Source organism: Bombyx mandarina, chromosome 13 (genome assembly GCF_030267445.1).
Source record: "Bombyx mandarina strain Sakado chromosome 13, ASM3026744v2".
Classification (NCBI taxonomy): domain Eukaryota; kingdom Metazoa; phylum Arthropoda; class Insecta; order Lepidoptera; family Bombycidae; genus Bombyx; species Bombyx mandarina.
Window position 1 is genome coordinate 16559962 of NC_143220.1, and position 25145 is coordinate 16585106.

At 35.1% G+C, this 25145-nt stretch overlaps 3 protein-coding genes across 7 annotated transcripts in view; 2 read left to right on the top strand and 1 right to left on the bottom strand.

Moving 5' to 3' along the window:
* The window catches only part of LOC114245332 (uncharacterized), a 27816-nt gene extending 19568 nt beyond the window's left edge, over positions 1 to 8248 (top strand). For all 4 annotated transcript variants that reach the window (XM_028177469.2, XM_089732180.1, XM_089732181.1 and 1 more), the window contains 8 exons: positions 590 to 665; positions 1260 to 1353; positions 2047 to 2111; positions 2597 to 2714; positions 3583 to 3692; positions 4188 to 4285; positions 4743 to 6336; positions 7877 to 8248. In XM_028177469.2, the coding sequence (XP_028033270.2) occupies positions 590 to 665; positions 1260 to 1353; positions 2047 to 2111; positions 2597 to 2714; positions 3583 to 3692; positions 4188 to 4285; positions 4743 to 6336; positions 7877 to 7948 (2227 nt within the window). In that variant the 3' untranslated portion in view covers positions 7949 to 8248. The remainder of the gene's footprint in view (positions 1 to 589; positions 666 to 1259; positions 1354 to 2046; positions 2112 to 2596; positions 2715 to 3582; positions 3693 to 4187; positions 4286 to 4742; positions 6337 to 7876) is intronic.
* On the bottom strand, positions 7697 to 12787 carry LOC114245333 (uncharacterized). 2 transcript variants are annotated; one of them, XM_028177470.2, is made up of 2 exons: positions 12362 to 12787; positions 7697 to 8532 (listed from the first exon to the last, which is right to left on the bottom strand). In XM_028177470.2, exons 1-2 carry the CDS (start codon positions 12657 to 12659, stop codon positions 8387 to 8389), a joined length of 444 nt encoding a protein of 147 aa, XP_028033271.1. In that variant the 5' UTR covers positions 12660 to 12787; the 3' UTR covers positions 7697 to 8386. The 2 variants fall into 2 exon arrangements, with proteins under 2 accessions (XP_028033271.1, XP_028033272.1); XM_028177471.2 differs by having other exon boundaries at positions 8514 to 8699.
* A 4002-nt stretch (positions 12788 to 16789) lies between these two features.
* ZnT49B (solute carrier family 30 member 9) lies at positions 16790 to 24868 on the top strand. Its single transcript, XM_028177446.2, has 12 exons — positions 16790 to 18184; positions 18948 to 19147; positions 20078 to 20150; positions 20306 to 20435; positions 22199 to 22337; positions 22512 to 22667; positions 22736 to 22847; positions 23020 to 23230; positions 23743 to 23860; positions 23947 to 24021; positions 24118 to 24231; positions 24306 to 24868. Exons 1-12 carry the CDS (start codon positions 17827 to 17829, stop codon positions 24348 to 24350), a joined length of 1731 nt encoding a protein of 576 aa, XP_028033247.2. The 5' UTR covers positions 16790 to 17826; the 3' UTR covers positions 24351 to 24868.
* The last annotated feature ends 277 nt before the right edge of the window (positions 24869 to 25145 follow it).

Below are 25145 nucleotides of genomic sequence, written 5' to 3' on the forward strand. Positions count from 1 at the left end.
ATATTTTTTGTAAGTAAAGAGTAAATGGGAAAACTATTTTTAGACCGTCGATTTTTGAAGTCGTCGTGGCCTAAAGGATAAGACGTCCGGTGCATTCGGATCTAGCGATGTACCAATGTTCGAATCCCGCAGGCGGATACCAATTTTTCTAATGAAATACGTACTTAACAATTGTTCACGATTGACTTCCACGGTGAAGGAATAACATCGTGTAATAAAAATCAAACCCGCAAAAATTATAATTTGCGTAATTACTGGTGGTAGGACCTCTTGTAAGTCCGCGCGGGTAGATACCACCACCCCGCCTATTTCTGCCGTGAAGCAGTAATGCGTTTCGGTTTGAAGGGTGGGGTAGCCGTTGTAACTGTACTGAGACCTTAGAACTTATATCTCAAGGTGGGTGGCGCATTTACGTTGTAGATGTCTATGGGCTCCAGTAACCACTTAATATCAGGTGGGCTGTGAGCTCGTCCACCCATCTAAGCAATCCCGAGGAATGTTACATTAAAATTTAATAAACTCTATGCAGATTAGCTATTTATTATTCGTGTTGAAATAATGCTTACTGTCATCATTGGTTTATTTATAGCGCATCAAGGAATAAATCCAACCAAAGGAATCGCTCGCGACGGAGAGCAACACAGGAGAGACAAACAGACGAGAGTGTAAGTTTATTAATCAGTTACATTTATGTTGTAAGTAGCACCAACTGCTCGGGAAACTACTTGAAGCTAATTTTCTGGTAGTTTAGTGTTGTAAGTCCGCATGGTACCACTGCCTTGCCTATTTTTTCCACGAAGCAGTGATATGTTTCATTTTAGAGTGTTGAACAGCTGATTTTTAATACAATTGAGACTAGGCCACGTATTTCATGGTGGGTAGCATTATCCACTTTATGCTGTCTATGGGCTTCAATAACGACTTGATACTAGGTGGTCCATGAGTTATTTTGTCTATATACATAACAAAAAAAAAACAGTTTTCCACAATATTTCTTAGACTAAAAAAGCAAATAACAAGTAGAAACAACTTAAAGACCTCTGTTAACATCGAATTAGTCCCATGTGACGTCATTCTGTGATTCAGTGTTTTTGTCATCTAATGATGAAAATAATTAATTTGTTAATATAAACAGCGTTACTGAATAAATTTATTAAAAAATTACAAAAAATTATTAATATATATAACATGTTAGATCACATAACATACAATTATAATAATAACCTAACTAAAATGTAAACTTTTTTATTTATTTAAAGGTGTCTCAGTCAAATAATACAAGCCAAAGTATTAGACATGAACCGAGGCCAGAAACATCTAACGTCAATACGGTTCCACCTGTCAGCCAGAACAGTAAGAATTTATTACAAAACATAACATACATAAATATGAATATAAATATATACTAATATTATAAAGCTGAAGAGTTTGTTTGTTTGAACGCGCTAACCTCGGGAACTACTGGTCGGATTTGAAAAATTCTTTCTATATATAACATCAAGCTAAGACCAATACAAGCGGAGCACCAATAAAGAATGTTTAAAAATCGGGGTTTTTTTCCGTTTTGAGAACATCCAGTGCGTGCGCTGCAAAAAACGATTGAAAGTTTCGCTAAAATAATGTATGACAGAATTGTTCCCCTTTAAAAGATCTAAAAAAAAGTCCGCGACAGCATAATAATATGTCTTTAAGTTAAGGTTGGCTTACTATAACGTTTTTTATGCTCACCAAATTTGTTCTAAAATAAAGCATTATTTGTGAACTATTCCACGCGGACGAAGTCGCGACCAAAAGCTAGTATATCTATACTAATATTATAAAGAGGAAAGATTTGTTTGTTTGTTTGTTTCGAATAGGCTCCGAAACTACTGGACCGATTTGAAAAATTATTTTTCCATTAGAAGCCGACATTGTCCCTGATGAACATAGGCTACTTTTTTTTTATTTTTTATTTTTTTGTTTCATGTGTGTCTTAATGTTTCCGAAGCGAAGCGAGGGCGGGTCGCTAGTATATTATATATATTTAATTAAATTCTATTTTTATAGCCGAGCATACGGGTATGCCTTATCCACATCTACCGCCGCCCTGTTGGAACACAAAATCCAATCAAGTGAGTTTTTTATGTTTTGATTTAATCAGAGAATGATCTATATGATGTTTAATAGTTTTAAAATAGAAATAACATTTATAATAATGAAGTTTAAGGTGCTAAAAGATCGTCACTGAAGTCGAATATGAGATAAGTGGCCTACACTTAAAAGAAATAGATGCTGTATTGATTTTTCCAAGATAAGCGTAAATAAATGTAATTATAGTTATTTCATATTTTCTGAACCCGCAATATCTTATCTTTGACCTGTTTTAAACAGAATAAATATTTGTCAAACATGAGCGTCAGGCTTATTTAAATTTGATTGATTTACAATTACATATCTCAATCGGTAAGCAATATGTTATATATGTTGCACAAAAATAAAATTATTGTTTCGTTGAAATATCAGGAAGCTAATGCCGAAACAAACATTATACGCCTTCTGGTCGTGTTCGAAGAAATTTCCATGTATATGAGAACTTATTGAATTTAAAACATTACAGGATGTTAGATCGAATCAGTTCACTCAGAATAGTCACTCGCAGACGATGGACCGGCTCCTGGGGACGCCGCAAATGACTTTCCCCCCCACAATGCCCTTCAACATGATGATGCCTTACGGTAAATATACATATATAGGTACATAAATAAAACATTACTTCTATTTCTCACGGACCGACTAATACTGGCAATCACTACATAGTATAAAACAAAGTCGCTTTCTCTGGCCCTTTGTATGCTTAAATCTTTAAAACTACGCAACGGATTTTGATGCGGTTCTTTTTAATAGGTAGAGTGATTGAAGAGGAAAGTTTATATGTATAATAACATCCATTAAACAGTGGAGAAATCAATAATAAATTACAGTTTCCGAAGCGAAGCGAGGGCGGGTCGCTAGTGCCGAATAAAATATAAAATCGATTTTAAATTGTAAATTGATTCTGTGACATAATTACATTAGATCTATTAAAAGCAAAAGCAATAAATTAAAGAGCGGATGGTTAGCGTGGTATGGACATGTGATGCGTAGAGAGAAGATTCATGTGACTAGGAGATGTATGGAAATGGTAGTGCAAGGTAGAGGGGGAAGAGGTCGACCGAAGAAGACATGGATGGAGTGTGTGAATGATGATATGAGAGAGAGAGGAGTGAGTGCTGAGATGACGGCTGATAGAAGAGAATGGAAGAGAAAAATTAGCTGTGCCGAGCCCACCTAGCGGGATAAGGTGGGGAAAAAGAAGAGATCTATTAAAAGCAAACTAGATAAAATATTAGGGTGTGATAACGAAAATTAGAACAATGAAAGTTATTAACTTAAAGATAATTGCCAAAAACGTTAAATGAAGTTTTGAGTTTTATAAACACAAAAAAAAAATACATGTTAGAATATTTAATGTTTTTATCTTCTTGCACGTTGCACACTGCTCGTAGACGTCAAGTTATCGTTATGTTGTCTATATGGTTGGTTTGTTTGTTCGTTTTAATGAAGGCATGGTGGGAGGTTGCGGCTGCGGCTGCGGGTTGTGGGGAGCGTGGTGCTGGCAGCAACTGGTGATGCAACAACGCGATATACATCAACTGCGCGAACAACTCAACCATGTAAGTTAAATATACACCATAGAGTCAAATGTTTATGGTCTAAGGTGTAAGACGTCTTATGCGTTGTGAAATGTTTTATAATTCATTAAGATTATATTATTGCTTAGCTGAGTGAACAAACTCACGGTCTACCTGGTGCTAATTGGTTACTGTAGCCCATAGACATCTACAGCGTAAATGCCGCTACCTACCTTGAGATATAAGTTCTAAGGTCTCAGTATGGTTACAACGGCTGCCCCACCCATCAAACCGAAATGCATTATTGCTTCACGACAGAATGAGGCAGGGTGGTGGTACCAACCCACGCGGACTGACAAAAGGTCCTATCACCAGTATTTGAGAAATAGTAGGCAGAAAAATACTTGATAAAAGTCCCTTCTTGACCAGCTATATACGTATTATTGATTATGGACCTTAAAACCCTTCCGGTGCTATTAAAATTCTTCTGATGTCTTCCAATGTGCAGCCAGGTTAAATGTGCTTAATTTGTAACAGCTGGAAGAGCGATGGCGGGCCGAGACCGCCTCACACACGCTCAACAATCAAGTACCTCCCGGTAACAGAGCCAACAACTACTGGGATAACTTTAGAAGGTATTTACTACATTAGAACTATACAAACGAGCAGTGAACAGCATGTATTCCGAAATGAGACAGCAATGGATAGCGAAAACTTGCATTATTCTGTAATTAACTTTTCTGTTTTCAGATATTAGACATGTTTTAAAAAAAAAATTGTATATTTATATCATTATTAAGATAGTTTTATTGCAAGTTTAAATATACCTACCTAAAATATAAAGTTACCGGTACCGAAATAATAATGGATGAGGGTGAGAATTGTGTGTTGCCCTGGTTGGTTTGTTTAACGTAAAATTTCACTTTCATATAATTAAAATGCTTTCGCATTTATAAAATGTAACAATCGCAGTGATCCCCATTTTTATTGACGTATTTTTACTAACCTTTGTTTTAAATATAAATATTTTTAAATTCATTTGATTATTTATCTATTTTTTTCGCATTTAACGTAGTCTTTTTGGATTTTCAGCTATTCCCGTCAAAACCTTCTGTCGGCAAATAATAAAGTTAATGCAGATGGCCACTTGGGTTCTGGTCCCCCCCACAACCCTCACCCACTGGTTGAGAGATCCCATAATACGTTACGTCGCACGCCGTCTGCCAGTTCTCCATGCGTGACCCCCAAGAGAAACACCAACACGGCCAGTTCCTCTCAAAACGTTCCTCAATTGCCACAAACTAATAACGAAGACTTGCCGAATCGTCACGCGCGCATGAATGTCTCCTACGAACGATCTCTATCGTTTTCATCCGCGCCCGACGTCCTGAACGTCAATCAGAACGCAGATTCTGAAATGGCGGTCGCATCTCATTCCAGAAACGTCGATGACAGTAACACCACAAACATACCTAACGTGAACATAAACAGGCAAGAAAGCGCGCCGCCTTCGTTTAGGAATTTGAATATAACAAATCCGATACCGGAAATTATTCAATCTCATTCCAATAACTTGAACAGCTCGACGAATGGCAAGAGGAAATCTTCGTCGAAATTGCCCGCGAAAAATTCATCAAACCGTAGGAATTGCGCTTTAGATTATTCTCAAACGAGCAATATAAATATTGCCAGTCTGTCGGAGGTACCGAACCCTAATTTGGCTTCGACAAGTCGCGAAAACGAAGACAAGGCCACATCTAAACTGTTTGATCTTTTGAGGGAAAATATATATTCGGAAGTGACGACTCTGATCGGTGTCAATGAATCTCATCCAGACTTTCTGATACAACTGTTTAGGGAGTTGCAATTGATCAGTTCTAAAAATTTGCGACAGAAAGTACTGCAATCGATTCGCAACGTTCTGTCTCAATACAACACGATGCTCGAGAATCATGATAACGATGAAACAGAAGAGTTAACCAGACCCGATACCGTGTCCACCACCGCTCCAACTGAACACACAAACTATAACGACTGCAGCTCGGCCTCTATGCAAAATGTCTGTGCAAATACAATGCAGATTGATAGCAAAATTGTTCGATTTTTGATTATGAAAAGCGACGAAATATGCACAACAGAATTTCTTGATACTTTAGCTTCACATATTTTGAGCAACTACCCAGACAGAAGATATTCGCAACAGACCAAAAGAAGACTTCAGGAGTTCCTATCTAAGTACGAGAGAATGCGCGTTTCTGACGTGTCAAACGACATAATTGAAAACTTACCTTTGTATATAGCAGCGAGTACGGAAGGTGAATCGATTCCGATGAGCAACGATTTAGACTCATCAAGGTTACAAGATGTCGCAGGATCTTTGAATCTATTTAGTTCGAGCGACAGTCAGCTACATCAGGTGAATGCGTGCCCTTACGATATGTGGCCCGGCCATCTCCACATAGACATCGAACCTACAGACGTGAATGATGGTGCTCATCACTCTAACCAAGATAGTAAAGTTGATCTTATAAATTGTTCGGAAATGCATAATGGCGATTTGGCAGAGGCAGACCAAACTTGCCATGTCGATATGGACGAGAGTGGCACTGTCGATGGTGATGAAGCTGGAGTCAATGCGGAAGCGCTGCCCGACGTCGTGGATACCGACGAAGTCACGCCTACAGAGGTAATGCAACATGTTCTTTATTGTACATGTCTGCCGCTAATTACTTACACTCATCAAAACCAATAACAATTGAACACTAATTTATAAAGTGTCGTTCGACGCTCAAGCCATATTATACTAACAAAATTGATTGTAACCCACGCTTATTCAAGTCAATGAAATCATCAGTCATAATAATAATACGGTCCGACTTCATATATGAAATATGAATCCGGATAATTATCATTCAAAATTGCTAACATTACTAAACACATTATATATATAGGACATCAAGCGTTCTGATTGATGTTTAGCATGAGATGAAAAATGTAAGATTTTCTTTATCTAGTAATTTAAGATATAGTTCATGAACTTTTCAAGAAAACAGCCGTTGCATGGCCTTTTTAATATTTAACATCCCATATGTATTGATTGTATTGAAAGTTATGTCCGTTCACCTGTCGAACGCTTATTTCGGGTTGAATCCATGTTTTTATATTTTTTGTTTCTTTTTTGCGAGGAATTGATTTTCGTTCATTATTTCCCATTGTACTGCTGAACGCAATATTGCTTTTGTGATACTAAAATTTATGTATTCAGTGCAAATAAGACATAACTAAAATAATTACAACAGGTTTGGGTATAACGTAATGTATTGTATCTTTTTTGAACTTTTTGGACTCGACGCCCGGATCAGATATATTTTTTTCCAAGTAATGAGAGTTATAAAGAAAGTCTAATAGTGGGCAGTGGCTTTATGACATAGCTGATGTGCATGATCAACATTACAACGCGGTGACCGTAGGTCCTGTGCTTCCGACGACAATTTTTTTTATTAACTACCATACTACCCACTTAATTACCCTTGTACAATTGGCAGTTTTTTACGTTGATGTTCGAAATCTATAATTTAATAATTGTATTCTGTGGTTATCTTCGTAAATGAATATGTTTTTCCCAAAAACTATTATTCAGATCATCTCACGTTATACAAAATTTTAAATAATAACAATGGTGGTGAATTTTTGCTCAAAGGTTTTAGATTTGCTACTAATAAGCTACACAAACTAAGATTGATTTTAGATTACTTTTATATTAGCATGTTTGTCTCTTAAATTAGCTTTATAAAGATTGTAACGCTTTTATAAAATAATAAACCCATTAAAATGTTACAATGCGTTTTTTTTAATTATTATTTAGGATCTTCTTCTTTTATTGATATGAAGGATATCTGCTCTAATAAATAGCTATTTTGATAGAATTATATATTTTTCCTGTCAGGAGACCCTCTTTACATGGCACTAAATTCTAAAATATAGAAAGCCAAAACTTAATTTTACTATAATACTATAATGTGCAGGGCACTTAATAAAAGTCAATAAATTTTACAAAAGTTTTAATTTCAGGTACATATATCACAGTTTGTTCACTAACTTAAATCATACTCGCAAATAGTTCACATACATAATCACAACTTATTTATTATTATAAACTTATGTTCATGATGATAGATCTGAAGTTAAAATATGTAAAATAAAATATTATATTTTTTGTGTTAAAGGCAGAAGCAGAGTGGCTTGGACTTGACTGTGTACCAACAAGACTCCACATGGAAGAAGCACCTGAAAAATAGAAGAGGAATTTATATTATTGTGTAACAATGAAACAAACACTCAACACTACATCATTTTAATGATGTTATCGGTGTTTGAGTGGGCCTGTAAAAAAAAACGTTTCATTAGATCTTCTATCTGCATCTGAAACAAAAAGCAATACACAAAAGTAATTAGATTTTTTCCATTTAATGTGTTTTTTTGTGTTCTGCTGCTAGGTCACCTAAAAGTTAACTAATATCCTGTGAGGTGTTGTTTGTTTGCGTGGTATTCTTTGTGTATTCTATATTTTATTTTACTAATAAACAAATGGATGTTAATGATTGCATAATTTAAATAAAAACCCCCTTTACCTAGTTACAATTTTATTTAATCTTAAAATATGAGAAACATTTCAAAGTTAGAGTCTGAAATTGTACTTAGTGTCCCAATTCACTTCACAAAATATCACACTAACATCACAAAGAAGAAGCACAGTTTAAATAACTATAAAAATGTCCGCCATGTATGTTCCAGAAAAGACTTTCCAATATATCTTCTGAACTTGGTTTTAATTTTGCAGTCTCGTGTGTCTCAGGTCCAATGTTTTTCTTTCTTTGAACTTCTGCAGATAAAATGGAGATATCTAATTATTGTTTTCGTTTGCACTTGCTTCATTAAACCAAAGATATTATATCATATGGACCATGAGACAACGAGATATATCTGGATTGTTGTGTGTTGGACGAAGCAAACAGGGGTTGGAGTTGGTGGTTGTTGGCACCATAACCTCTGAAATAAAGTCAAATTTCATCACACAAAGGATTAAGACTTCCAGCAGGAAGTCTTAATATAGTTTTGTTGCCGTTTCATTAATTACAATTTTATTATATAACAATGGTATAATTTATGTCTATAAACCCATTTAAGATGAGTTTTTAAATTTAATATAAGTGAATTTTTTTGGGCACTAAGTATGTACTTAATTTAACTCTGTAGGTAAAAGATAATTACAAATATCATCAACTTCGCAAAATATTCTTATTAATTAAATTAACTGGGCAATTGCTGGTTATTAGTTGAAAATTTAAAATGTTTATGTGATTAAGATTACTTTAAGTTATTTTTTTTTTTAATTTGCTTAGTACATTGTTACTAGATTGCGTTTGCTGACAATGTAAGTTATCAATACTTTTTTGGCAGCCTAAGAGCTAATTACCTAATTGTTGGCAGCCTAAGGGCTATTCCAACTATGCATCGTTTGGAATATATATATGAGTACTTTTTTTATAAGCTTAGACATGTGAACCAGCTCACGGCCCTTCTCGTGGCTACTGGAACCCATAAACATCAAGAAGCTAAATGCCGCCAACCAATTTGAGGCATGAGTTCTAAGTGACGGTTTAACAGTACAAGGTCTGCCTCACCCTTCAAACCGAATAGGTAAGGTTCAGCTAGACTTAAAACAATTTAAGATTTTTAAAGCGTGGTTCTTTAACACAGCTTTCTTTTGGTCATGAGGAATAAGACCGGATTTCGCCTTTATCTGGAGAGTGGGCGCGGCGGGAATATCGCTGATGAACCGACTACAATCTCCTGTCGCTCAAGCGCCGTACGAGTCTCCGATAGGATCTGTCCCGTCTCACTCAACCGAGGCAGGCTGGCGACCTTACCGCGGTTGCAGTAGGGTTTGGCAGATAAAAATGGGAAGCGTCAGAACGCTACTTTGAAAAAGATGGCGCGGCACTCCTTTATCGTGGCTGCCGCTGATTACATAACCGCACTGGGCGACGGAGCAACAGAAAGCCGACCGAAACATGTTTTGTATAATCCCCCAGAACCTCTCTCGGTGCTTTTAGGCTCTTCAAGCACCAGTCACCGTCCTCGTCGAACTCAACTACGACGAAGGATTCGATTAACTAACCATAGACACAACCCACTGATTTTCTCGCTGAATTTTCTGCGCGTCGCTATTCGGATCCAGTGGTAGATTATACAAAGCACTACTTTTGTTAGGGCTAGTGTGAGCAAACTCTCTTAGATTGAATTCCTAAGCTCACCTACCCGTTCGTGCCTAGCTGAAATAGGCCCATAGGCTACCAGCGAATAGGTAGAAAGAAAAAAATATATAAAAATTGTAACATAATAAAATAATGAATATAGTTTGTACTTCTAACTTATAACTAAAAAAATGTGATCTTTAAATGTAACTTCGTAAAGACTAAATTTTAACGCACTATTTATTGTTAATTTATTTATACATAATAATATTATGCTTAAAATAATTACACCAGTGTAATTATTCTAAGTACATATCATCTTCTCGCATTAAAATTGTATAATTTCAAAACTTACTAATTTTACAAGAGAGTGTTTTAAATGTAAACATAACATGTAATATTTTTAATATTAATCATCTTTGCAATACTTATTTTTAATTTTTTAACAGTTACATTATCTGTCTTTTAAAGTAAGACAAAATGATGTATTAATTTTGTTAACAGTACATACAAATACAACTACAACTACAAAACATAAGTAAACTAAAAAAAACTAAACTACGCTCTTTTAACAGTTTTTATGAGAAAAATACTGGTGATATCAAATGTTTCCGTATATTAACTCAATTTCCAATATTTTTGGCAATTGTACAATTTTAATGCGAAAAGGCGATATGTGGGTCTTAAAATAGAAGCTAAAAACGAAACCATTAATTGTATTGCAATTCAGTAACTTTAAACCACTTAGTCGATTTTTTTTTAATGAAATGAAATAGCTGAATGCAGACAATAAACGATTTAACAAGTGAACATTTTCCCACAAACCTAACGGACATTGGCTGTAAGATACAGAAAGTAAGGAACTGTGTTCCTGATGGGAATCCCAGACTGCACACATACTTTACTTGGTTAAACTTCACACATGCTAAGCTTTTCAATATATTTCGGAGCATTTTGAAATATTTCATACAGAATGTTGAAAACTGCATTACTTTAAGGCCACAACAGTTACAACTTTTTGGTTTTAACCTCATGTTTATGAAGACAGATGTCTTGGATCATGAGAACTATTAAATATTCTAAATATCATTAATAAAAAACTCATGACTAAATCATAAGAGTGGATAATTAATAAAAAAAATCATAAATTTTCATGTATTTTCAAGTGTTCAAGGTCATCTTATTGGTCCTTGATCATAAAAAACTAAGGTATTTGAAATGTGAAACCTGAGATTAAACTGTAAAAATAGTTTTAATTCTGCTTCATTACAATGAGCAATTCAATTAATAATATAATGTAGATATTTAAAATATTACATATGTCATTCATTTTGCAAGCAACTTAATCATCATAATTTATATTAAATTTTATAAAACAGAACACTCATGTACAGTATATATGAAATATAGTGATATAATCTTAAATATTTTAGTACATTAGTAGACAATTTGAGGGCAGCAATTATTATGAAATTGCCAATTAAACACAGACAATGAAAAAATGAATTTCACTATTTTATTGAAAAATCATTATGGGAAATTTTATTAAACTGCCTTTCCATGATTGGCTGACATAATTTGATCTTTTATAATTTTCTTATCATTGATGTACAATGTGAAGAATATAAAGGATTTAAAAAAAATTAAAAACCCAGCTTTAATACATTTTAGTTCAAATTTTCTTATACTGCTCTGTGTAACAAGCAATGAATCAGAATAAAATAAATACAAAATTACATATGTGTTCTGCCTTAAAAGCGCTAGTTGTGAAACTGCAACAAAACTAAAAACTTCTACTAGATTAGGTAGTGAATCTGAAGACTTCCTGCAATGTGTAAAAGAAAGAGTTTTGTTTTGCAACTATGTAATATTTAATACTACTGTTTCATAAGATTTGTTTTTAATATGTTTTATGACTTTACTAAAGATTGCTCATGATGTCAAATGACAAGCATGTTTGGCAAAAGTTATAATCAAACACAGGGCTGTCCAAACTACATATCTTTGCAGGCTAATTAAATTTACTAATAAAGTTGGAGGGCGGCAGAAAAATATATTTTCAAAAATAAATACTTTCCAGGAATTCCTTCAATTATGGTAAAAGATAGCTTCACTTTTAAATGATGTTATGAGAATGGAATCTTACAAGAATAAAGATAAATTATACCAAATATTGATTATATGTTTTGACAAAGAATTCTATTATCCAAACGATTTATATCCATAACCATTTTCTGATTAAAGCATGCATTGTGGGCCGAATGCGGCCTGCAGGCCATTGTCTGGCCAGCCCTGATCTAACATTATTCATTACATAGTTACAATCTGATTACTGCAAATGCTTGAAAAACGTATGGTTTTTAGATATGTATGAAGATCATTGAATATCAGTCATTTGTTCATTTTTCTGTTTGGATTAAATGATCTTCATATTCAAATTAGTGTATTGCCTACCTTCTCGAAAACGCTTGCTCTGTGGATAGCCGCTGTTATCAGCACTTCTTTTTCTAGCTGTGGTTACAAGGGTGTTCACGTTCTTTTCAATTGGGACTTCCTGCATCTCACAATCTGTGGCCATGTGGTTGATACCCGACGTTTTTACTTCATGAAATCCATAGTAAAAATTTGTGGATATGTGTACATTGTGGCATTGACCTGGTTGGTTGGCGTCACCGCAAATCGGAGCAGGTCGAACAGCATCAAAATTATATCTAGCACCCTGAAGGCAAGATTCAATGGTATTGGCTGGCATTTTATAAGCTATCTAGTGTTTTTGAACTATTGAAAACTTTGTTTTATAAACACAAAACGTGGTATACACTTTGTTCGAGGAAAGCCGAATCAAAACGAATAATGCTTGCTTCCAGTGTGACCAGATTTTATTTGACGAATCTACTGCTTGTGGAGGTTAAAATCTACGGAATTCTACCAAAAGAGAACGAGAAATACTACAAATCTATAATACTTGTTTTTGCCGTCGTGTTACAACGTAAAAACATGAATGTTTCCTTGATTAAATAATAAAAATAACAAAGAAACCACCATTAATTCAAGAGACCAATGTTATTTTTTTTAAATTAAATACTTTACAAAAAAAAAAAAAACTTAAACATAAAAACATACAAACAAAACACATGCCATCATAATTGGTAGTAGATATGCTATTCGTACATTAAATCACTCTACAATTGGATCTCTCATATTGAATGGCCAACCAATTGTCTTCCCTGAAACTGTTAAAAGCCTTAGCGTTACCTTTAACTCTTACTTAAGCTGGAATGAGCAGCTTAACAATGTTAGTAGCAAAGTTAACTTTGCATTCCATTCACTCAAATGTCTCCAATATTTTTTGCCTTTGGAAACTAAAATTTCTCTTGCCCAAAGTCTCATTTTACCTATTTTGGACTACGGTGATGCTTGCTACCTGGATGCCACTGAGGAGCTTCTCAATAAGCTTGAGCGTTTGCAAAATTTGTGCATCCGTTTTATTTTTGGTGTCAAAAAAAATCAAAAAAATCAAAAAATTTTTATTCAACATAAATGAAAGTACATACTTGTTGAACATCAAAAGAACTGCTGCCAATTCACAAGAACTAGCCTCCATCCTGAGAAGAATTGGCAAGAAACTCAACGGGCATGTCTTTTTTTTTTAAATATTAGTTCTTTTTTGTAATATTAGATTTTTTTTAAATATTCATTTTGACAATGACTATTATAACATAACAATTATTACAATATTGAAATTCCCGGAGCGAGCAACTCATTCCCACTTTATACAATCTTCTAGATAATCATTAACTTTATAGTAAGCTTTATTGCACAGATGTTCTTTAATAGTTTTCTTAAACCTATGTATATGTAGGTTCTGAACATCTTGTGGGATTTTGTTGTACAGGCGCACAGACAAACACCCGAATGAGTTTCGTATCTTATGTAACCTACTCATCGGCACAATAAGCTTGTGTTTGTTCCTAGTATTTCTATTATGTATGTCCGACATTTTAGGAAACTCCTCAATATGTTTACGAACATACATCAAATTTTCAAAGATGTACTGGGATGGCATAGTGAGAACTTTAATTTCTTAAAATTTTTCCTTCAGGGATTCCCTTGAGTGCATGTTATAAATAGCACGTACAGCTCTTTTCTGCAGAATAAATACCATTTCTGCATCGGCCGCATTGCCCCATAGCAAAATGTGACACTGTGGAAGTAGCTAAAGTAAACTAAACGAGCCGTGTCCGCATTTGTTAACATTCTAATTTTTTTTACTGCGTATGCTGCAGAGCTCGGCTTACTCGCCAATTTATTTATATGAGGTCTCCACTGCAGTTTGAAGTCCACTGTTATACCAAGAAATACGGTTGACTCTACAAGCTCCAATGATTCCTCAGAAACAATTACATTACTATCTACTTGTCTCACATTTAAAGATGATTTAATACATTTTAAAGTAAATTTAATACATTTAGTTTTCTTACTATTCAATAATAGGTTATTCATACGGAACCAATGAACCACACACGAAATCGCATCATTCACTTCGTCATAGATTTGTAATTGTCGTTTAATTTTAAATAGAAGAAGAATTTTAAATAGATTCAGAAGTCGTCGTAGCCTAACGGATAAGACGTCCGGTGCATTCGTGTTAAAGCGATGCACCGGTGTTCGAATCCCGCAGGCGGGTACCAATTTTTCTAATGAAACACGTACTCAACAAATGTTCACGATTGACTTCCACGGTGAAGGAATAACATCGTGTAATAAAAATGAAACCCGCAAAATTATGATTTGCATAATTACTAGTGGTAGGACCTCTTGTGAGTAAGCGTGGGTGGGTATCACCACCCTTCCTATTTTTGCCGTGAAGCAGTAATGCGTTTCGGTTTGAAGGGCGGGGCAGCCGTTGTGACTATACTTGAGACCTTAGAACTTGTATCTCAAGGTGGGTGGCGCATTTACGTTGTGGATGTCTATGGGTTCCAGTAACCACTTAACACCAGGTGGGCTGTGAGCTCGTCCAACCATCTAAGCAATAAAAAAAAAATTAAAAAAAAATTAAGATGTCTCATCTGCGAATCGTATTATTCGCAGATGAGACATCTTACACATTAAAACTCTCCTCAAATGCCTTAATCATAAAACACATGCTTACGCAAAATCGTTTTCTGTACAAGCAGTGATACTTTGGAATTCCCTCCCTCCAAGCATACGAGCGTGCACAACCATAGCAGCGTTCAAGAAATCTATTAAAGAACACTATTTATCCTTACCATATTAAATAAAAGTATATATATTTGTATAATGCATATATAAAGTAAGTATAAGCATGTATGTATGTATATATATATATATATATATATATATATATATATGGGTGTGTGTGTGTGTGTGTATGTGTATTTGTATGTATATATATTGTTTTGTATCTTGTAATATGTATATATTATTATATGTAATGTTTATGCACTAGGTTTGTGTTCCTAATTCTTCTTTCCTTTTGCCCTTAGTGCCCTTGTACTCTGTATCCTTATTGTCATGTTTTTTTTCTAACAGCTGTGTGTACAAAATATATTCAATAAATAAAATAAATAGAATTCTTCGTCTTTAAGTTGGGTAGCATTTTCATAAAGTTGTTTTAAATCCATAACTTGATAATACTTCTGTCAGGATCAAATGTGCGACATCCTCCTTCCAACTGTCATAGCCCCTTTTTTCCATGCATTATTGCTGCAACATTCTTAATATTAAATCAATTTCGATCTTGATTTTTAAACCTATTAATATTAGAAATTATTCTTTCTACTTTGGCGTTTGACAAAGGTAGTATCGTCATTTGCTTCACAAATCGGGACAAATTGTCATTCAATGCCAAATGGTTTGCTATTCGCATCACAGATTTGACTGACTTCACTCCAAAATTTATCCACCATAAAAGTTTCAGACGTCGAACTAGAAGTTGACAGTAAATTAGACACGGAAACATCTAATTTTAATTCCGTATATTCTTTGTCAACAATTTGTATGTTTTCTGTTGCAACTACAAGGGTATCTTGATGAATTGTATTACATCGCGATATCCTTGTGTATATTTATTTATGTTTCATTTTAAGCTCGATTATAAAAATTCGCAATGAAGGAATTCCCACTAGTCTATCACACTATGCTCACGGCACGAATGGTAACGAAAAGAATGAAAATTAAGTGGTTACAATCCATTCGATGAAAGGGGGAATACCCTGAATTTATCCATATTGCCAAAAAAGTACTAGAATAACTGAAAAGCGTGAAATCTACTAAAATATACCAAATAATTTTTATATACTAAATTCTGTTGCCAGTACTTCAAAATCTACCAAAAAAGTAGAAATCTACTAAATTCTGTGTAAATTAAGTATTCTGTGTAAATTAAGTGTTATAATCTATGGCTTGCTTAATATCTGTGAAAGTGCACATGACTTTTTGGCGGGAATGCGAGGAGTGAAGTTGTGTGATTTGTTTTATTTTCTCTATTTAGTGTTTCTTCAGGTTTAAATGTGTAATAATGGTGGTTTATTAACTGTTTAATATCTGTGAAAGGGCACAATAGTGGGAAAATGAAACAAAGCTGCTGGACGTAACTTCTCGGGTTCCTCCAAAAAGTCCACTGAAAAAATCTCAGTAAATGACCACCATTTTACTGCGATTATATTTCATCCCATATCATTTCATTTCATTAAATTTCATCCCAGTTGATTAATGTCTCAAATTAATCATCTTCATTTAATTTCACTCCATATTATCATTTTTCATAAAATTAAGAATATAAACTAAATAAGACATGACTTAAAGGTCTTAGTTACCAGGTTATAAAATCTCTTAAAAAAAATGTGAAAGTGCACATGACTTTTTGGCGGGAACGCGAGGAGTGAAGTTGTGTGATTTGTTTTATTTTGTCTATTTAGTGTTTCTTCAGGTTTAAATGTGTAATAATGGTGGTTTATTAACTGTTTAATATCTGTGAAAGTGCACAAATGTGGGAAAATGAAACAAAGCTGCTGGACGTAACTTCTCGGGTTCCTCCAAAAAGTCCACTGAAAAAATCTCAGTAAATGACCACCATTTTACTGCGATTATATTTCATCCCATATCATTTCATTTCATTAAATTTCATCCCAGTTGATTAATGTCTCAAATTAATCATCTTCATTTAATTTCATTCCATATTATCATTTTTCATAAAATTAAGAATATAAAGTAAAATAAGACATGACTTAAAGGTCTTAGTTACCAGGTCATAAAATCTCATAAAAAAATGTGAAAGTGCACAAATGTGGGAATATGAAACAAAGTCGCGGGACGTAACTTCTCGAGATCCTCCAAAAAGTCCACTGAAAATTTTTCAGTAAATGACCACCGTTCTACTGAGATTATATTTCATCCCATATCATCTCATCTAATTTCGTTTCATTTCATCCCAGTTGATTAACGTCTCAAATTAATCATCTTCATTTCATTTCACTCCATACTATCATTTTTCGTAAAAATAAAATATAAATTAAAATAAGGCATGACTTAAAGGTCTTAGTTACCAGGTCATAAAATCCCTTAAAAAAAACTGATTCTTAAATATTCTTTTTTCCTAAAATTTTAATGAAAATTTAATCATAGATTATACACTTAATATATTTAATTTAATCAAATGACCTGAACAAAATGAACTGCTGTATAAAACCCTAAAATTATAAGAATTTGTCGTGAATTGTGGACGTTGTTGACAACAATTTGTTACTCGAAGCATATTGGATCTTTGTTATTTAATCATTGAATACCTGCATCACAGAAATTATGAAAATAATTTTATGAACGTTCAACTTTCTGCACTAAATATTCGTGATATTATATAAAAATAATAGGAAGGAGATAGGTAAGTCTTAAATATGTTGCCTTCCATTGCGATCAAGTGTTTATATAGAAGACTGGGAAGACACAGTACAAAACATTTACAAAAAATTAGTTTCCTATCTCCTCGATTTGTTAAAGTTGAAAATTTTGTGAGGTTTAGAAATGTACGACAAACGAGGTTTATTAGTACATCAGCACATTTATATGATAACAAAAGTAACAGTTCAAAAGATATATCAGTCAAAGATGTAAAAACTCAGAAGATCATAAAACAGAGTCCAACTGGAGATATCATTGTTAAAACCGAAACAGGACTAGATAAAGTAATTACAAAAGTGACTATTGAAAAAAGTCAACCACAGCAAACCAAACAGGAGATGGTATCTAAGCCCGGTATGTACTACTTCTGCATTGTAGAAATAAGCAAAACATTCTAAATTTCTTTTATTTTTCATATGTACCCATGGTATATGGTGTTTTTAAGCATCACATTTTTATTTATTGCTTAGATGCATGGGTGAGTTTACAGCCCATCTGCTCTTAAATGTTTACCTAAGCCCATAGATATCAACAACAATGCAAATGTTGTTGATGTTGCTGCAACATGCCTCCTGGGTGGAGGAGGCATGAATTACAGTAGTACAATGGTTGCCCCACCCGTTACACCAAGGTGCATTAATGCTTCTCAGCAGAAATAATCACGTCATTACAGATCCTCCCGATCCATTAACGGTGTTTTTAGGCACCACAAGCACTGGTCACCGTCCTTGTCGAACCCGTCGCTTGTGACGAAGGGCTCGACGAGCGAATTGACCCATAGACACAGCCCACTGAGTTTCTCGCCGGATCTTCTCGGTGGGTCGCGTTTCCGATCCGGTGGTAGATTCTGCGAAGCACTGCTCTTGCTAGGGTCAGTGTTAGCAACACATGTTAGGGTGAAGCTGAAATAGCTTCTCAAGGCTATCAGCATAGGTAGGGGAAAAAAAGCAGAAATAGATGGGGTGGTTCCTATCCATGCAGTTCAGATGTCCTATCACCGGTAGTCTATTTCCATAAATTTTCCTATCATAATTTTTTTTTATGGGTCTGATAAATTGCATGTTCCATCCATTCAGGTAAAACCATTACATGAATAAAATAAAACCTTTTCTTACAGTAAAAAAAAGACTCCTAATAGATTTTTCTGCATCATACACTGAGAGAAACTTTATTACTCCCATGAGAGCTATGACTGAATACCTACTGAAACAATCAGACCTCGAGTCCTTACCAAAAGTATTAAGAAGGTCACCATATGAATCAGAACCTCCAATAACTGTATATTATCGCAGGGATGTTGAAGCAAAAGCAATTGAGGTACATTTTATTATATTTTAATTAGTTATTATGCCCTATAATCTATATATATATATAAATGAATTGCTGTTCGTTAGTCTCGCTTAAACTCAAGAATGGCTGGACTGATTTGGCTAATTTTGGTCTTGAATTATTTGTGGAAGTCCAGAGATGGTTTAAAAGGTAGATAAATATGAAAATGCTCAAAAGTAAATAAAAATAGCAATTTTGTTTTCCTTTCCTTCCTTTGATGTGTCCCCCGTCGAATGGATTCCTTTTGTTTGTTTTAAGTTTTTTTTATATAAAAGCTTAGGTATTTTATTTATCGATGGAGGCACTACGAAGTCTGCCGGGTCAGTTAGTAAATCTACAAATAGTTGAGTAAGACTAGGCCATTCATAGTTGGAAATCTCAAAAAGCGAGCTAGTATAAAGATGAACAAATCGAATGTGTTAAGAAAACGTGTTCGATATTATAAAATATCAAGTAGCCGCATTCTAGGTTTTGCTGCTGTGTGATAGACACCAGAAACACATACAATAAACAGATGAGATGGCAGCCATTAGTTCAATGTTATTATGGCCTAAAGTGTGATAGATCTGATGCACTCGCTTTTTGCGATGCGACTATGCCGGTGTTTAAATTCTGCTACTGGGTATTCATGAACTGTACTCAGCACTTTAATGTGAATTATTTTAATTCCATGATAAAATAATGTGTAATAAATGTTGAACCCAAAGTATAATTTACATATTTAGTGCTAGGAAAGCATATTGTAGACCAAATAGGCAGCCTGTCTATTCTATCAGCTAGCTGTCACACATTCTGGTTTAAAGGAAACAGACCTGTTGCATCAAAGTAGTCAAGTTAATTACTACGAGTATATGGATGCCATTAAATTTGATACAAGTTAATATAAATTAACAATAGTATATTTGTTTTGTTGAGTAGATTTGGGGTTCGAAAGAAGCATTGGAAAAAGAGTTGCTTAGAAGAGAATTAGACAGAAGAAGATATGAACAAGGTAATAGAATTATTAATTAATAGAAATGTATGGGTACTTAACGACGGAGGGAAGATCTTCCACTGAGCAGGTGATATTGCCTGGTAGACCAAATGTTGTTGTTTAATATTTTTATGTTAAGCTATGCATTAGTATATGATGAATTGAAATTGTAGATGTTTTTACCGTGAAAAGAAGATTAAGAGATTACAGAAGAGAAATGAGCCATACTCGCTCAAAAGATAATGTGGAAGAAGTAGGATTAAAAACTAGATCAGGACGAGTGGTACTTACAGCTATTGGAATGTGAGTATCATGAAAGATATAACAACATTCGTAAGGATTTTAAGGCTTTGTCGAAAGTTAAGCAGCTGCCTTGGGTAGTTTTAGTGTCTTTTAATCTTGGTGATACGCGGTGTTACCGTTCTGTGCCATTCTGTGCACTCGAATTACACATAAGCCATCTCCCATGCGCTTTCTCTGAAATTTTTAATGGTCCGCGATCTGTGATGGCACTACGTGAGGCAGTACGCCAGCGTGTGCTCCGCTGTGTCCTCGTTGCAGCCACTGCAGTGGTGGCGCTGCGGCATCGGCTCCCTCCGGGCGACGAGGTGCAGGTAGCGGTCGAAACAGCCGTGGCCCGTGAGCGTCGCCTGGAAGGTGAGACGTCTTCGGTGGCGATTCACCCATTTCGAGAGGAACAGGCGGATCGCCCCGACGATCCGTCGCCCATAGGCGGATTCGCCAGGCAGCGAGTGCACGCCTTGAGTACGGCACGCCAAGATTGCAGCTTCCGCGTCTGAACTTGCGCCGCGGCGGCACGCGGCTCGGAGATCGCATCGCCACGCGTAATCTACAGCATGCGCTTCCAGGTCCCAGGGTGGCGTCCCGGCGAGCACACACGCCGTCTTGAACGAGACGGTGGGGTATTCGCGAACCGCCCTAACCGCAATCGCTGCGGACGTCGCAACGCCGTGACGTTGTCGCGGGTCAGGGCGTGGCATCACACGGGAGCACCGTACTGTGCCATCGACCGCACCACCCCCGTGTAGAGGCTACGCACCACCATATCGGGCCCCCCGACGTTCGGCAACAGCTGACTCAGCGAGTCGGCGGCCGCCATCAGTCGGGGACCTGATCTTTCAAAGTGAGCACGGAAGCTCCAACGACCGTCCCGTACGAGACCGAGATACCGCAATCCGGTCGCCTCGATCTCGACGCGAACGCCTCCGATTACGAGGTGGGTCCCCTGAGGCGGCGCTCTCCGGGCTCAATGAAACAACAGGGCCTGGGATTTATGCCACCTCCAGACCCAGCCTTCGGAATAATATATTCGTATGTAATTATAAGTCGTGGCCTTAAGGATAAGACGTCCGGTGCATTTGTATCTAGCGATGCAACGGTGTTCGAATCCCGCAGGCGGGTACCAATTTTTCTAATGAAATACGTACTCAACCAATGTTCACGATTGACTTCCAAGGTGAAGGAATAACATCGTGTAATAAAAATGAAATCCGCAAAATTATAATTAATTATAATTATATTATAAATAATTAATTATATTATAATTAATTTGGGTAATTACTCGTGGTAGGACCTCTTGTGAGTCCGCACGGGTAGGTCCCACCACCCTGCCTATTTCTGCCGTGAAGCAGTAATGCATTAGGTTTGAAGGGTGGGGCAGCCGGTGTAACTATACTTGAGACCTTAGAACTTATATAACTCAAAGTGGGTGGCGCATTTACGTTGTGGATGTCTATGGGCTCCAGTAACCACTTAACACCAGGTGGGTTATAATCTCGTCCACCCATCTAAGCAATAAAAAAAAACCCTAACTTGTATTGCAAACAATGTTCTTTTACGAAAGTCAAAATATAGATAAGAGGTATTTACTTTGAAAAACATGTGCCCCAGCAGATAATCACTAAAAGTCGTCCGTGTATACTGAGTGTTTTACCTTTTCTTATAAGTTTCTCCGTAATCTTTAATCGTTAGTAGCTTATGGGCTATTCACAAACAGTAAAAAAAACAGTAAAAATTACAAATGTTATTATTTTCTCTTTTTACAGAAATGGATGTAATTTCTTATTTAAGCTTTGCGCCTGGTTTTACACAGGCTCACATAGTCTTTTTTCTGAATGCATCCATTCTCTTGCCGATACTGTGAACCAATTGATATTAGCGTATGGTATTCATAAGTCGGTTCAGGTAAGTCTCATACTCACATTATAAATTATATACATTATATTATAATCATTATATATAAAACATATAAATTGTAATCACAATATATATTCACAATAAAAATGTTCCTTTATATGATTTGACCTTTTGTCAATGAGTTCAGGAAAACAACTAAAATTTGTTTCATTACCGTTTCAGATGGCAGATCCTGACCATCCATATGGTTATACAAATATGCGATATGTCTCATCACTGATATCTGGTGTTGGTATATTCTGTGTAGGAAGTGGTTTGTCTTTCTATCACGGAGTTACAGGTATTTTGGACCCACAACCATTACATGATTTTTATTGGGTAAGGAAACACTGTAATAAAAGCTTTATTGATTTTCATGAACATATTTTAATTTGTTCAATTTTTAGGCATATTTTGTACTGGGAGGCGCTGTTGTATCAGAAGGTGCCACATTAATGGTAGCATTAAACGCCATTAGAAAAGGTGCACGAGAAGCAAATATGTCACTTTATGAATATGGTACATACAAATAATTTAATACTTTGGTAGGGTCGCGAATCATTATATAAAAACTACCTTTACTGTTTAAAAATATTAGTAACTCTAAAGGTAGTTTTAATAGTGATAATAATTTCATTGAATTTTAGTTAGCTGTTCTTAGACTAATGTGTGGTATTCATCATTTTTAAAGTAATGCGAAGCTCGGACCCTTCAGTGAATGTAGTTTTATTGGAAGATACGGCAGCTGTAGCTGGCGTGATCGTAGCAGCATCTTGTATGGCTATTTCACAATACACTGGGAATCCATTACCTGATGCCCTAGGCAGCATATTAGTCGGTACCATACTGGGTGGAGTTGCATCTTTTATTATCCTGAGTAATGTCGGTGCTTTAGTTGGCAGGTAAACGACTAATATTTAATTTGTACTTATTTTATACTTCTATACTAATATTATAAAGAGAAAAGATTTGTTTGTTTGTTTGTATTGAATAGGCTCCGAAACTACTGAACCGATTTGAAAAATTCTTTCGCTGTTTGAAAGCTACAGTATTCCCGAGTGACATAGGGTATAATCATTTTTGAAAAAAATTAGGGATCCTTACTAAAACTCCAATAATGTAACCCAAGGTGTAAAACAAATTCCTTAAATATTCTTTACATTGCGGCATCGCGTGCGCTGCGAAAACTATTGATGATAGAATAAAATAATGTACTACGACTTTGTAGAACACATTATTGTTTACAAAAAGTGTCGGGACAGCATATGTCTAACTATTATAGTTATCCCGCAATAGGTGAGCCTTTTATTTAAAAAAAAATTAAACAACGTCAAGTATCGTTGAAATTTTTGCTAAAGACCCGAGCGGAGCCGGAGCGGGCTGCTAGTGATATTTGAAATTGTTTCACTTATAGGTCTATACCTCACGAGCAATTGGATGAAATTAACAGCGTGTTAGAAAGAGACTTTATGATAAGAGCTATTCATGATGTGAAGGGTATAGATATAGGCAGTAACTTGATAAGATATAAGGTAAGCACAATAATAATATGGGGGGATTCATGTTTCGCCAGTTTCTACGGTAGAAGTTGTGTCTAATATTTTTGAATTCTTTGCAGGCTGAAGTTGATTTTGATGGCAGAGCTCTCACAAGATCGTATTTAGAGAAACACGACTTGAATGCTTTACTAGAGGTATAATATTTTTTCAAATAAGAAAAATGAAAAGTATTCGTTGTGTGCCTATAAAAAATTGTACCCTACTAAAGTTACTTCTCAAACATTTTTAAGGACATGAAGAAAATCGACACGATCGATGATGTAGAAACTTTTTTACTTAAGCATGGAGAAAATATTGTTGATATGCTTGGAGGCGAAATTGATAGAATAGAGTTAAAGCTGAGGGTAAGTTTAATTTGAACCAATAAATCGTTATTGGGTTTTACGTACCAATATACTAATAATTGTTTTCTTTGCAGAAAAAGTTTCCACAAATTCGGCACTGTGATTTGGAAATACTCTAAGGGAAAGTGAAAATCAAAAATTTATTGAAATATAGGCTAGTCAAAATTATTTATTATTTAATCAGTCTAAATACAAGCGCTATTTACTCAATTGATATATTATAAATTTTATCAAAATTTAGCATCGAATCTTTCTTTTTACAATTATCCTTTCATTTTGAAATCAGTAAATTAGGTTTATTATCTTAAATTTTATCAACTGCGTAGGTGTTCTTGTGTTATTACACCATCTGTAATAACATTGAGCTGAATAGATATTGAGGTTTCATATTCTGCCTAGATTCAAACCTAGGAGACCGTTAGAAACAGCAACATGTCTCCAATGACATTCCAGAGCAGTTTATTATTTTTGTTATAAATTATATCTTGTGACGTCATTTGTCAGTGCCTTGATTTTCCAAGTCACATTATATTTCTGTGATTTAGTTTTGTAAACCCAGACTAACAATACATAAATAAGTATATCAAAGTCATTAAGTCTCTTCTATTATGAAAATAAATGTTTGAATTACACGAAATTTGTTTTTTAAGTAGCCAATATCACCAAAAACTGACTTGACAGACTGTAAGGCGAATATTGTATATTTAGCGGTTATAATTCTGAAAAGTTCTTGTACACAAATGGTGGCTATTTTAATGAAAAAAAGGCTTAATACAATATTTTTGTGTGATGTTTGAAGTGTAAGTTTTGGAAACTTGGATTTTTTTGAGCTATTAAATTAAATTAATAGTCGATATCAAAAGACACAAAGAAGGCTGCCCCTCCACCATAACCGACCGATTATCTGTTCCCAA